General features: G+C 41.1%; 1 protein-coding gene across 1 annotated transcript in view; it reads right to left on the bottom strand.

Annotated features, from left to right (window-relative positions):
* lrch1 (leucine-rich repeats and calponin homology (CH) domain containing 1) overlaps nt 1-13,900 on the bottom strand; it is a gene marked incomplete in the record, with an annotated part of 100,651 nt that extends 86,751 nt beyond the window's left edge. Inside the window, 1 exon segment of the mRNA XM_014341275.2 lies at nt 13,482-13,900. Within this exon segment, the coding sequence (XP_014196761.1) occupies nt 13,482-13,698 (217 nt within the window).
* Nucleotides 13,901-15,692: the final 1,792 nt, after the last annotated feature.

Raw genomic sequence — 15,692 nt, 5'->3', positions numbered from 1 at the left:
TTCCTATCGTTGCCTAACATTATACCGGTATTACCGTGAACGGTATAATATGGCCCAGCCCTAGTTGTAGGTCCTATTAAACATAGTCAGCATTTCTAATAATAAGATTAGAGTATGTACAAGTAAATCCTGTAAGCCAAAAGGTCTGACTCAGTGAGAGCAGAAAACATAAAAAAAGACAAAAAAAAATATAAGACACCCCCTTTAACTGGTCCAGAGGAGACCATTAAGAATAGGGGCACCAGGCTCATCTGTAACTGTCAGGTTATGTTATTGCTGTTCAATACAAAAAGCTTGCTGTAAATCAGCTGGATGAGGTGTGATTAGTCAATGTGAAGCTAAACAAACTAAATACAAAAGAAGCAGTTTCTCTCAGCTGACCACTGGTATAAAACCAGAACTGAGCGTATCCCTAAGCATAACAATGACACTATAGCAGAGTGATGATTTAGTGAGCTCACAATAATTAACACACAGACAGACACAGTTTATACGTGTAATCACACGGTGCACTGTGCAGCAGAGAACAGAAGGAAGTGACCTTCAGATTGCAAAAAGGCCTGAGGAAGGAAATTTGTTCCCTTCCAAGGTTATCTAGAGAGACCGCTCAGAGGGGCACACTATCCAACAAGAATGCAGGTGGGGACGTCCTGATGCAGACGAGCGGTTCAAATAATTAGGTATTTTCCTTGGACCTTCCCATGTCATGACTGCTGGGGTGGGGGTGTAAGTGTTACTCCAGGACACCACACAGCAAGACAGTGTTTCACCTGCAGCAAATGTGGACCATTAGTACATTGCACTTCTTTGGAATTTCTTTAGCGGAAGATTTTAAATGAGCAGCAAAAGCTTTAAAAAAAAATCATTCTGTTTTGCTGTACATGTCTAAATGTTAACATTAACATCTGCAACCGCCATTCATGAATCAGTGAAGGGTGGTAGCTAACCCTGCCAAACCTGAGGTAATAAATCCATGTGCTGAAGGAGGAGAAGCAGGTTTACATGAGCTGACTGAGGCTGGTCTTTGGTCTGTCAGTGTGTTTGTATTTTCAGCTCCACAGAGCAGCTTCAGAGACACGTCTGATCTGTGCAGCGCGCAGCAGCAGATGACAAACACTGATAGAAGAAAGCCTCAAAAGATCTAATTCAGTCACAGGCGCACAAGATGTGACCACACACATGCTGCACTGCCGTAATCGCAAGCACATAGTAGACTACAGGACAAAACGTGAACATGAAAGAAGAAGAGGGGAAAAATGCTTAAAACATGATGTAATGTATGACATCAGTGTCAAGCAATGTGTAAAGGGATGATACTGCCTCAAGTCAAATCCTGGCTTACGGGTAAGTGTCAGGTATCAAAAGCAAAAACCTTTTCCTTATATGCTCAGTGATCGAGTGTCCCACAAGTCATGCCCTCCTGATCCTTCCTAATCCTTTCTGTTAGAGCCGTAACTAACGGTTACTTAAAATATTTTCCCACCATTAATGAAATAATTGTTTGATCTGTGAAATATTAACCTGTCACAGACTCCCAGAGTCTTTAGCTTTGACTGGGAAGTTCTGACCTTAATGTTATAACACAGGAGGGCCTTGATACCAAAGACCACCTTAAAACAGAGGGGCTACAGTGTATCGCATGATTTCAACTAAACCGAGTTCAATGACTTTTGCTTAAGCAACACTGTAAGTCACTGTCACTGGTGTTCTGAATAATGCAACTGCACATCGAAGGCTTTCCTCATATCATCCAGATAACCAGTCTGTCGCGGGGCCTTTTAATAACCAATCAATGCTAAATTAAAGAGCAAAGCATTGCTAGTCTCTTCCTCAGAGCGATGATATTAGTGGACACCCAAAGCCGAGGTATCATACACAAAGTGGAAAAAGTATATTTCAATTTCGTTATCAGTAAATGTCCAAAAGGCCGCTCACAGGAAGCGCAGCACATGTGGGCCACAAAAGGACTGTGTTAGTTTACAGAAGTTAGCATTTAGCTCCAATGATAGCCTCTCAGAGCTGCCAGCAAGTATGTGACCCTCCAGTGTTATTGTTAAATTTATGTTTGCTGTGTTTTACTTCACTAGGAGAACAAATAAAAATCAGCATTGCATTAGGCAGCCATGAAGTAATAATTATATAAGTCCAGCTGTAGCTGCGGCTACGCTTTACAGTTGTGGTGAGGGGGTGGGGAGATACTGGGCTTCCTTAACAGGAAAAGCTCCAAGGCACTGCCTCCTGAACACAATGTAGTGGGGAGCAGTTACTTCCCTCCTCTGTGCTGGTGAGAAAACCAGCATCTCCACCCTCATTTCCCCGCCTTACAGTATCATTATCACAACTCCACCCATCTTCAGGTTAGCTTTTGCTCCACTGACTAAGAGCAAAGCTAGTGCAAAGACACTTACAGCTCTGCAAGGTCTGCAATCCTCTGGACATCTTTGTCATTAACTACACTTACAATAATAAAATAAAACACAGGCATACAGTTCACCATTATCATCACTATTAATGAGTAATTAATTGATAATAGTGACATTGCCACGGCCACCACAGTAGACAAACAACTTTGTAAAATAGGTGGGAAGAAAGAGATTGTAAAATTGAGTAACCTAGAACAGTAGGTCCTTGGTGGCAAACCTGAGAGATAATAAGACATTATGTTTATTCTATTCTTTATCTTATATTAAAAAAGCTGATGTATCCAGAAGTGATCTATCAATTTTCCTATCCACTTCTACATTTGTCTGGAGTATAACATATAATGTTCATAATGGAGTAAGAAATTAGTCACCAGGAACATCCCTAGTTTGGGCAGATCTAACTTCAATGTTAGCTTGACCTCATTTTAGAACTTTGTCTGAGTTTGCTGTCTTTTGTACAATTACACAGAATTTCTCAGAGATGATGTAATATGTGACATCAGTGTGACAGTTTCAATGTGTAAAAAGATGTCACAGCCTGAAGTTATATCCTTACTCATAGGTAGGTGTCAGGTGTGCTCAGGGATCAAGTGTTCCATATGTCATGGCCTCCTCTGATGAGATCCTTCCTAAACCTCTGTTAGTTGTAACAAAGACTAACTAAGACATTATTACTTCATCAGGAATCTTTTTTCCACCATTAATGAAGTTGTTGTTGTTTTTTCATAGAAGTGCTTTTTTCTATGTCTCAGTGTTTTTGCCCAATATTCTCTCTCACAAACACACACACACATATTCAGGCAAGGCATCAAGCCACTGTTTTTCCTTTAACTTAGTAAACACGACAGTGTTTCCCCTCAGGCACGATCTGATATCGTCGTGTTGGTGTTGTTCCCAGATCATCATACTAAATGTTGTTCCAGTTGCAAGTGACCAATCAGAATGTTGTGATGTCAGACTTTTGTGACTTCGGGAAAAACCGCCGTAAAACAAAAAAACTGTACTTAAGCTGTGAGAAACCGCCTCTGTCCGCCAATCAACGGACCCTGACCCTAACCCTTTAATAAACGGTAAGCAGAATTGATATAGTCCTTGCAACACTGGAATTTCATAAATGCACGAATGGCTTGGCGTGCAAAAGAATAACTTCACAACAATGTGATTGGTCACTTGCAATGTTGAACCTGGAACAACATTTTCATGATGATCTGGGAACAACACCAACACGACGATATCAGATCATCCTTCCCCTCAGAATTAACCTACATTCGTGGTGGTAGTATGGAGGCATGCTAAGATATGTAAGCAGACTCTGTGAACACAGCGTAGCAGCATGAGAAAAGGCTCAGCACTTGCTGCTGGCTGATGTTAGACGGATGTTAAACTTTCATGCAGTGGTTCTCCAGATGAGAACAATGACCACAAGACAAGAGACTCAACACAGCTGAATGACACTGAAGACTGGCAGCAGCTGAACTTTCAGAGTAAGAGAAGGGAAGGTTGCAGTAGCTGATGGATCACATCACCATTTTGGATGGATGATTAAAAAAAAACTTGATAAATATTCTGAGGAGCTGTCAATATATCAGGTGAAACCAGTTTCCAAAAATCTTGCCCATCCATGCGCTGATCCAAGCTGACAGAACCTGGACTCGGTCCTGTTAGATTGCACTTTCCATCTCAGTCCACTGAGCTCTTTTCTGATGTTCCTGAGCTCCTCACTCTCCGACTGGCGTCTCTGTAGCTCTTCATCCCTCAGAGAGAAAACCATTAAATGCTCCATTAAGTGCTTCTTTAACTGCCTCATTCTATATGCATGAGCCGCTGGTCCTCCCTCTCAGAGTCCTCTGAAAACAAATCAATAGGAGGCGGCTGAAGGTGAAGCTCACAGTGAGGGGTAATGTTAAGGCATCTAATCACGAGGAAGGAAAGCATGCACTTCTGTCTTTTGGTTCCCTAAATTGTTAAAATGTGTTAATTAAAATTGTGCTTTTTGACACTTTCAAAAGACCACTCTGCTGTGGTTACTCTGTCCTCCAAATATAAAAGTGTTTGAGGATCTGAGGGTGTGTGTTTCCGTCACAGCTGTCACTACGTTCAGGTGTGGCGCGAACACTGAGCAGACAGTGCCTCCTCTAACCCCACATCCCAACACATTCCTGGAAATCCAACGCTTCCTGAAAGGGAAGGAACAGCACTGAGGTATAGGAAGTGAGGGTGGTAATGTCATGGGGGATAAATCATGCCTCAGGCACACATTATGCATCCATCTACACACATTAAACACACACAGACACACACACAGCTGCATCCTTCAAACCTTTATTGCACTCTTTCTGTATCATTAATGACTTCTATAATATTGTAAACCACTATCGGGCCAACATGGCAGCTTGTTGGTCTATTGACTGGTAAAATATTGCATAGTCAGATCAATAAGCAAGTTGCCCACAAATTATACAAGGACCCCACATCATTGTTTACAGTTTCTATGAGAAAAAGAAAAAAAATATTGTTTTCTTCAGAAAAAAAGAAAAATCACCATGAGAGTAAACTGCGGGAAGAGCGATCGAGTAAACCTGTCCTCCCTGCGACAATGGCAAATGGCTCTTTGGTCAGGTCGGAGGGCCCTTTAGAGTTTTGCTTACAGACCCGGGGTCAGGACCCGTTCTGCGTTACATCTGGTATTTGGTGAAATAAATAGACTTGACTATAAGTACAAGTCGTGTTGACAGATTTCTTCAACAAATATGGAAAACATACTTAAATTGGAAAGAAAAAAAATTCCCTGTAAATAATTTCAACATCTAAGACCTCTGCAAACCCCGGACTGCTGTTTTACTGTATTCATTTTCTTTTCCCCCAGTCACTCTGCTCCTATCCCAGCTGATATTATAGCGATAGGCGGGTACACCCTGAACGTCACCAGTCCAGTGACAGCGCTTCTCATGCAGCAGTTTTAGGGTAAAAAATACAATCGTGGCTTAAAGTTTGGGCAGTTGCACCACTACAAAAACTACAAACTTCTCAAATTCCTCCTCAAAGAAAAGTCTAAAGTAAAGAAATATTAGTAGAAATAAATAAACTGCATTCATATAGCAACAGAAAACAAGCATTTATTAACTGTGTATTGTGCAGCTAATTTTCCAAAAGCATCTTGCTGCAAATAGTGAATGTCCCAACTAAAATTTGATCTACATAATTTAAAGGCATGATTTCAGTTGGGTTGGCTATTAAACAAAAAATGAAAAAAAAAAAACTATTATCGTTATTATTATTATTGTAGTCACTTTTGATTGGTAACTTGGTCTGTGCTCTGGGACTTCCTCCACCTTTCATGTACACACTTGGAAAGTAACCACAGTGCAATAAAAAATGCTGAGATATGGCAATCCAACCTGCTGATGGTCAGAGAATGTCTCACTCCGTTAGGGTTGATGGTCAACAAAAAAAACTGCATATTAACAGAATAAATCGCAGATATACTGATGAACATGTGCAAATGCATTTAAGTACAAGTGGAGAACAATTTGAACTTTTTAACTCCATATAAAAATTTGCACAGTACACCTGACAAACGCAGGGAGGTTGTTGCTGTCAGTTTACACACATATTGTAAAGCTCTTTGTGTGCGTGCCTGTGTGTTCGTGTCTGTCCACTAAAAAAAACTGCCAAACACTGCAGAAATGCGTATTGTCTAGAGCTGGGTATGTGGTGGGAAGCACATGCTCACACACATAAAACCCACAGCAGACAGGCAGAGCATTAATACCAAAAAGCTCATCAGTGTGTCCACTGTAGGACAGTAACACAACCACACAGCAGCACAGAGACAACTACAGTGTTTTTCTGCATCTATGTAGTAATATGAGGAGAAGATGATTAATTGATGAAGAAATTAACTGAATAATTCATAGCCCCATCATACATTGTACACCTCTGATTCAAGCCTTCCAGATATAAACATGTTTGTATATTAGTGATACATTTATTACAAAACGAGCGCTCCATGGCCGAGGACCATTTAGACACCGGTGTTGAAGGAATACCTCCAGGTCCCTTTTTCAGTGAGGTACAGGGCTTATGAGTAAGTCAACATTTTTTACACTTAACCGTGGAGCTGGATCCTGATGACCCTTTGCTGATTGTTTCCTCCATGCCATGTTAGCTCTCAGGCTAGATATCAGTGCACGGCTGCAAGTAGAGCAGCCAACAAAGAACATGAAACTGAATTGAACTGATCACCTTATACATTAGCCGATCACTAGAGGACTAATTATCGTTATTGTCACTAGAAGGTACAGGACATACAACTCGGTGAATCTAAGTGTTAATATTTTAATTGATTGCCAAGGTCATTAAATTGTCACATGTTATGTGGCCGTGGCCATCTGCCACCAGATGATGCTGCAGCTCCGATACTGTTGTAGAAAACCGTCATAACTTTAAGCCTATTATTATTAGTTATTGAGAAGGCAAAAGAATTAGATCGTGGATCTTTTGTGGGAATGCATGCTGGAGATTATGTCATGCTATCCGAGTTAGAATAGTGAACTGGATGTGTTAAAAAGGAGGGTGATGTTTGAAATCATTGTTCTTCCTGTTAACCATGGTTATCTGCAAGGAAACACATGCAGCTATCATCGCGGTGCATAAATAGGGCTTCACAGGCAAGGATGTTGTTGCTACTAAGATTGCACGTAAATCTACCACTATCGGATCATCAAAAACTTCAGGGGTAAAGATTCAGTTGTTGTGAAGAAGGCTTCAGGTTGCCCAAGAAAGTCGAGAAGAACCAGGACTGGCTCCTAAAGATGATTCAACTGCGGGATCTGAGTGCCACCAGTGCAGAGCTTGCTCAGGACTGGCAGCAGGCAGGTGTGAGTGCATCTGCATGCACAGTGAGGCCAAGACTTTTGGAAGATGGCCTGGTGTCAAGAAGAGCAGCAAAGAAGCCACTTCTCTTCAAAAAACATCAGGGACAGACTGATATTCTGTAAAAAAGTACAGCGAGTGGACTGCTGAGGACAGGCGTAAAGTCATTTTTTCTGATAAAGCCCCATTCCGATTGTTTGGAGCATCTGGAAAAAAGAATGCCTGGGGGAAAAAAGGTGAGCGCTACCATCAGCCCTGTCTCATCTCAACAGTAAAGCATCCTGAGACTATTCATGTGTGGGGCCGCTTTCTCACAATTTTGCCAAAGAACACAGCTATGAATAAAGAATGGTACCAGAACATCCTCCGACAGCAACTTCTTCCAACCATCCAAGAACAGTTTGGTAAGGAACAATGGTTCAGCACGATGGAGCACCGTGCCATAAGGCCAAAGTGATAACTAAGTAGCAAAGGAAAAAAAACATTGAAATTTTGGGTCCATAGCCAGGAAACTCCCCAGACCTTAAGCCAATTGAGAACTTGTGGCCAATCCTCAAGAGGCAGATGGACAAACAACAACCCACTAATTCTGACAAACTCCAAACTTTGATTATGGAAGAATGGGTTGCCATCAGCCAAGATTTGGCCCAGAAGTTGATTGACAGCATCTCAGGGCCAACTGTTCTTGAAAAAGAAGGGCCAACACTGGAAATATTGACTCTTCACATAAACAGACTTTGTGAAAACTAATATTCATGTCATTCTCACAACTGTACAGTGGTGGACAGAAAGAATCAGTTTTATTACTGAAAAAAATCATCTCCCTACTCTCGTCCTCTTTCCTGGAATCATCTTTAAACAGAAATCCCCTTCAAGTTCTCAGATTTTTCCCAAACACTTTCACCCTGAGTGCTAGAACTTTTATATATAGCAATTATATCAGGAACGGTACAAAAGAGGATTTATAAGCGCATAAAATGAAAGCAAAATCAGTTACGTGTTATTGCTGTGGATGATTGCGATTTAAAAAATAAATAAATAAAATCTGCGGTTAAAATTTTGTCATTCCTCAGAACTAAACATTATGTCATTCTGTTTAGCTTTCAACTGTCTAGCAGTTAAGGGATGTTTAACACCCCAAACACACAAACAGACACACACACACACACGGTTCGGTAGTTGCTGTTGATCCCACCACATTTGAAAGCAGACTGACTGGTTGGTTTGGTTTGAAAATCACCTTCCTTCACCTTTCAGTTCCTGGACACAAGTGATATAATCTACCCTAAAATAAATACCTGCAACCACACATATGCAGCCCCTCCCTGAGTGTGTCATATTAATAAATCTTATCTCACGTTCAATTAGATATACCACATTTTACCCTGTTAACAATCAACATCGGTCTCGTTCTCAGTGTTCTTTTTCTTTATCCTTTATAACTGTTTCAGTCCCTCTTCCTTGATCACAACCATGTGCAACATCTTCCACGAGGAAGCTTTTGAAAATGTGCCTTACACTTTTTCAGCACCATACAAAATTATAATGATGCTTTATGATGTGATGTTTCAAATCTCTTCTTCATCTGTGTGTTGTATGAATCAGGTGTGATTAAGTATTAAATAGAGGTTTGAGAAGCAGGCCCAAAACAGCAACTGCAGAAAGGAGTTAAAACCTGCCATCTTTCTGTGTTTCTTCAGCCCGCCTTTCAGCGTGGTTCACCCGAGTGACTGTAAACACTCTAAAAGTAGCTCTTTTCCAACAAAAAGCCACCTCTTAGTTTGAGAGAAGCCATTAGTGGGAGGAGGCTGTAAGGAAAGCGGCTCCAGCTTGTGTTTCACTACAAGCCGAGACTTGCGCGGCTGCTGATATGAAACTAGGAGGAAGCACAGTGTGAGTCCTTGCACTTCTGTCGACTCTGACACACTGCTTCTGTGTGCACTTTAGCTGATTTATATAAATACGCGTGTGCATGTGTGCATTTAAAGACGAGTGCTTCCACAGCACGCTCGTCTGTCACAGTGACTCACTTTGTTCTGTCTCATCTCATTTCTTTTCATGGGAGCTGATCACAGTTGCTGTGTGATCAGAGAAAACTCAACACGCCACTGTTTACTACTGTCACACCAGCATGTCGGTCATATCCACTCCAAAATGTCTACAGCAGGATTTTCAAGCTTCTTCAGTTCTTTTTCCCAGCGCCAGAGATACTTTGATACACCGATACGCTGACATGCAACCAAATGTTTATCATTTTTTATCCCTTTATCCCATGATCTTCGAGTATTGAGCCAGAATTTGCAGGAGGTACCAGTCAGTAAGGCCAATATTGGCTGATACAGATATTTTGAACCCACGTATCTTAATGCATGAAGCCCGTAAGGCTGATAATCCTCATGGCTGCACTGTTTTCTCTGGCTTTTTTGAACCCTTCCTTTATCCTAAAACAGGGGTGTCATACATATGGCCTGGGGGGGTTCAGAATCAGCCTGCCAAATGCTCCAATCTGGCCCCAGTGGACAGCTCTGGAAAATGTGATGAAATGTGATGAAAGGCATATGTTTGGACTAAGTTTTACAGCTTTTATCTATTGTATAATGAGCATCAGGACCTTTTCTCTTATTTTACATGTTTTGTTTCTTACAATTTAAAGCCAGAGAGTTGTGACAGTTCTTTCATTTCCTGCAGCAGCATTTCCTTATTGTGCAGAAAAAAACTGATATGTCCTGATGAGACTGGCCTTCTTTTTCCTCATATAAAGATAACTCAAGGATTAAATATGTAGTTCAACTTTTTTACACGGAAAGAAAGACTGTTTCTCATTTGGCCTATTTGCCAAATATTTGCTGTGACAACTCAACAAACTATTAAATAAACACTTATGACCTAACTATGTACATGAAATCATTAATCTCATTAATCTGACACCTCCTTCTGTTTCCTGAAGTGGTTAAGATAATGCACCTTAAAAGCTATTTTCGGCTAATCCCTCATTCATAGAGTTATCGCAGCAGGTAACGCTGAATGTTTGTTTTGGCAGACTTTCACACCAGATGCCCTTCCTGACACAACCCCAATGGGATTTCTGTCTCCTCCAGGATGGATGTGTAAGCCACTACATCAGGATGATGCACCTTGAGACCGTCATGGTAAGAAAGCATTAAATAAACTGGCATCAAATTAAAGAGAAAAAATAAACAGAGTGTTAGGAGTGTTAGGAGTAAGAAGTTTTGCTACCACGTGCTGCCAGAACAGATTCAATGGCCCTTGACAGCAATTCTATAAATCTCTGGAACAACATTTTTGTACAACAACATCTTGTCACTTTAAAGGAAAATGCCTTCAGCGTCCTGACACATATTACACAAACATCTACAGCTTGCAAACTGTTAGGGCCCAGTTTTACCTGCTTTCTTTTTTTCTCTTGACTGACTCTTAGGGATAAGAGGCAGGACAAGCACCCTCTTAGATTTATAAGAAGGATTCTCTAAAGGCCATTTGGTATGTAAGTGACACAAAACATCCCAGATCACAAAGTCTTGTCCATGACCAGGAATCCCTAATATATACTGCAGGAACGCTGTTAAACTGTAGCACACAATCTTCACACTCTCATTTTACTGCCATCACTTCTATCGCTTGACTTCATACTGCTGCTGCGGTGTGCGTGTGTGTGCATGCATGCGTGGGTGGGTGGGTGTATGGTTCTGTAAACGTGAGCTCCGCAGCAGTTACGTAATCCACATTTCTTTTTTAGTGTACATAAACAAAGTTAGAGACCGAAGTGCAGCAAAGTAACGTCACTTGTCTTCACTGCAGCACAGCCAACCCATTTATTCACTTACTCTGAAGAGCAAAGACAGCCACAACTTAGTTTTTGTTGCCAACGGCATTAGCAGGCAACATTTAGAGCACGTGTCTAACCCAGTGTTTCTACTACTTTTAAAAGCTGAAAGATAAAATGCCTGCACAGTACAGCAAATCAGCTTAACCAGCATGCCCCTAAATCTATCCTTATGAATCCACATGATGTCAGAGCGAACACTGAAAACTATTATGTGGATCAGGGCAGTAGGTCAGTGATGAAAACTTGACTGTTTGATAACCACAGAGACCTGCACCTTATATCCTATACTCCGTTTGACCTGGTATGTATCAATAAGAAAATGCCAATCATGAACCCCAGTATGGATAAAGGTAGTCCTGCTTCTGGCCATACTTATCAAGACTCACAATATACACCAAGATCATAGACTGTATTTAGAAGACGGATGCAGCCACCATGACATCAGCCATTGGTTTAGGACCTCACACTGAAAGCTCAATGTTAGCATTTTGGCTGCTACCATGTTATTTATTTATTTTTAAGTCCTAAGTGATCACATATGAAAAAGAGAGTGGAGCGCTACTTCATAAGCTAACTGCTTCTATAGCCTGTACACATATATTGCAAAGATACGGAACACTGCTAGTTAGTTCTACATAACATATTAAACCCACACTATAATTTTATTCACAAAGACTGAGGCACAAACTTCTGAAAAGCCTGTTCCACTTAGCAAGTCATATTATTGTCATTTAATGCAGCCACAGAGCCAAATTTAAGCCTTACCAGCACACAGACAGGAAGCTATTACATATATGTACATATGTTGTACAGAAGTTCATTAAAATTGCCCTCGACTCCTTTACTCTCTGACCAGAGTAAACACTTTCCTGATGAGTTTATGGGCTTGGTTGTTGATTTTGGATCATACTGAATAAAGTTCAAGTTTAAATCCAAATTATTATCATTTTTAGAGTCATAAATCAGGATTATTTAGGGCATAGGTGTCAAACTCTGGCCCGTGGGCCACATTTGGCCTGCAGTGTAATTACATTTGGCCCGTGAAGCCATACCAAATTATTATTAGAGCTGGCCTACTGGTATTACACAGCTAATATATATATCGTTTAGTATTAAGCCTTGCTTGTTCCATATTCAGTTTTTCAGCAAAACTTGTTTGAGTCCATAAGAAAAGATTCATTCTTATATCTGGAGGAAGATTTTTTTTTCAATAAATATTAATGTTAGCCCACAACATTGTTCCAGTTTTGAATTTTGGCCCACTGTGTATTTGAGTTTGACACCCCTGATTTAGGGTATGCTAATTAGCTAGTTATTTATGAATCACAAGACATCACCCTAGGTGTATGCATAGTTCTTTCACAGTCAGCTCCACCCCTTTGTCCTTGTCTAGTATCAAAACATGATAACAATAACAAAAAACTCAGCTCAGGACTTCATAATCAGTCTTCAGTAAGCAACTGATGGTTGCATGGTGGCTACATCCATCTTTTACATACAGTCTATGACATGGATAGGTAACTGGTCTGTTAGAGCGCAAACACATTTAAACTTTTAAACTCATGAAACAAAGAACCCTCATATAAAACAACATCTGCTTTTCTTAAAGACCCTTTCCTTCAGCTTTTACAGCGCAAAAATACATCTTTTTTTTATTGTTTACCTTTATGTTAGAAAACTTTACACACATAACCTTTTGTGTTCTGGTAATTAACGTGATAGGGGATTGGGTTGGAAAGAAAATAGCTATGTTGTGCCTAAAACAGCACAGACTGAGTGTGTCGGGGTTCAGCCAACTCTCCATGCCTGTTTACATCTTGTAATGGATTAAAAGGAAGTAGTGGGGATTTCCACTGAACAGTCGGATCAGTGATAAATGCTCCAGTGCCCACTTTCACTATAGCCCTCCATAAACACAGGGCTTCAGTCATTTGGAAACTTGAAACTTTTCCTATGACTGTTCTCTCAATAATGAACAAATCTCAGGTCACAATGAGGCCAGTCAGGAGGCTAAACACGACTCAGTGGAGGGGTTAAAGTCAACTGTGCATCCGGTTCAGGTGAAGCCAAAGTTCCAACTTGCAAACACCACCAGGGCTGAGGGCTCGGCACACCACCCGTGCAGCTTCGTGAGCAAACGCTCAGTTAGTCCTCGTGGATAACGGAAATGCCAATGTTGTAAATAACGTCCAGCGGTTACTTAAAGGAGTCTCCACGCCGCCGTGACGCGTTTATAGCGGGGAGCAGTTACCGCCCAGCACCGGTGTGCCCCCCCTTCTTAAAAGCTAACCGGGATGGGCTGTTGGGCGAGTGCAATACACCAAAGAACAACCTACCTGCTTCCACCGTGTCCGACAGGTCGTGGTTGGCTGCTGTCCGGGGAAACTCCTTCAGTTTTCGGCAGCTGAGGTTGAGGACGCCGCTGGCCGCCGCCTCCTCCAGCGCCCGCTCCAAGCCCCGGTTGGGAGGCAGGTTGGCGCTGCCGATGTGAGCCTGGACTAACGGAGAAGAACCCAGAGGGGGGCGAGCCGACTCCGGTCCCAACGTCGCCATAATTTTCCGCCTCTCCGCTGCGCGTGTCCGTGTATCGGTTATGTCCGAAAGAGCGCGCGGGGTTGGCTACGTTCAGGTAAACAGCGGGACACTGACTTCACAGACGTCCGTGGCCGTGCCGCGCGTTCTGAATTCGTGATTGTCGCCGCCGCGTCTGCCTGGAGGTCTGCGCGTGTCGTCAAGCGTCTCAGTTGGACGGTGCGACATCCGGGGAACAAATTTCAAAATTGTACACCGACCAGGCCAATGTTACGGTGGAATGAAATAATAAATACGAAGCCGTTTCGGGTATAATTTAGATATTCATTTTTTAAATTTCAAATTAAATATTTCAGACACAAATGTAAAGGTCTTACCATTGAAATGTGGTTATAAATCCAGATACGAGGGGGAATTAATATACCATGATTGCAAATGTATAAGTAAAGCACTGTTAATGCAATTGTGTAAGTGGTTATGTGGCCTCAATTCTGTTCTTATAATATATTATATAAAGATGACTGACGATATTCTACTGCGCTACGATTTTTATTTTGAAAACAGTGTTTCCGGTCTCACGCCGCATTTCTTCTTCTTTTTTTTTTGACTCAGTGCAGCTGAGTGCGGCTGCGCACTAGCCTTTTGCGGCCCGTGAAAGGCAGTGAAAATGAAAGTGGGGCTGAAATTTAATGAACAGTGACCTCTGCTGGACAAAAGCGACAAACAACACATTTCGCGCACTGAAGCTTTCTCATAGAGTTTAATCTCTGTTATATCTGTTATAGTTAGTTATCTCAGAAATTTTCATTTTGCTTTAAAACACAAGGTTTAAAGACTAAAGGGCTGGGTGTCCTATTTTGCAGTTAGGCCTGTGCTTAAGTTATGGTGGTTTCCTTTTGACTAAAGTGGCTGCTGAGACCAAGATATCCAGGTCACACCAGTTACCTTTAGCAAGGATATAAGAATAAGTAACTACTAACAATGCAGTGAAAAGTGTATAGAAGATTGTAACTACAGTTCTCTTGTAGTGTACAATCTCTCTGTGTAAGTTTTAGATTTAACAATTGGTACAAACCTTCACAATTTTTTCTTCATTTTTAATGTCATATTTACACTATCTGCAACACCACTGCTGCAGTTTGTGAGCAGTAATGTCACCAGTTCCAAATGAACAATAAATGAACCATAAATATACATTTGATCAAATTTTATTGTTTGAGATTAAAGCACGGGAAAGCAGCTCTATGAGAGGAGAGAAACTGATTCGTGCTGCAGGCCAAAAACCCTTATTTACAACCATCCTGTGTACATGAAGCTTGTGTGTGTGTGTGTGTGTGTGTGTGTGTGTGTGTGTGTGTGTGTGTGTGCGTGCGTGCGTGCGTGTGTGCATGAGTGATAATGAGAGAGTCCCACCGGGAATCAGAAGGAAGTGCTGAGTCAGCTCATTACATAACGAGCTTGCATCAGCAGATGATGCACAGTGCTGACCCCTGATTACACTGAGCACCATCACTTGTTCATACTTACATACTTGTGAGGACCTTTGCTAACCTAACACACAACACATCTTACAGATTAACTCAAACTCAATAGTTATTGCAAATTTTTAGCCAGTTTGCTTTTTGCATGCACAGTTTAACCATATGGAAAAGATATATATAAATCTTATAAAGTTTGTATCTGTCTTGTGTGAAACTTGTGTGAAAAGCATACAGGACTGAAAACAGATATAAGAGCCCTTGAAAAATTATATAAATGAAACTTGGATGTTTTGGATACTTACTAAAACAATATATGAAAGTAATGAGAAAGTGGCCACTTTCATGAGTAAATCATATAAGCCTTATATGATTCACTGTATGAAGTAGGCCACATCTTATGCAAGTCTTTTATAAGTTTTTACTATTTATTTTCCACATGAGTATAATTACATATGTCCTTTTTTATCTTCATAAAAGTCAAAGCAGAGAAGAGGGGAGTAACACGAGGCAGTGGAAGGAAGAAGTTTAAGAAGC

The sequence above is a fragment of the Haplochromis burtoni genome, unplaced genomic scaffold (assembly GCF_018398535.1).
Source record: "Haplochromis burtoni strain Fernald_Lab_line unplaced genomic scaffold, NCSU_Asbu1 Contig_467, whole genome shotgun sequence".
Classification (NCBI taxonomy): domain Eukaryota; kingdom Metazoa; phylum Chordata; class Actinopteri; order Cichliformes; family Cichlidae; genus Haplochromis; species Haplochromis burtoni.
This window is presented reverse-complemented; position numbering and strand designations above follow the sequence as displayed.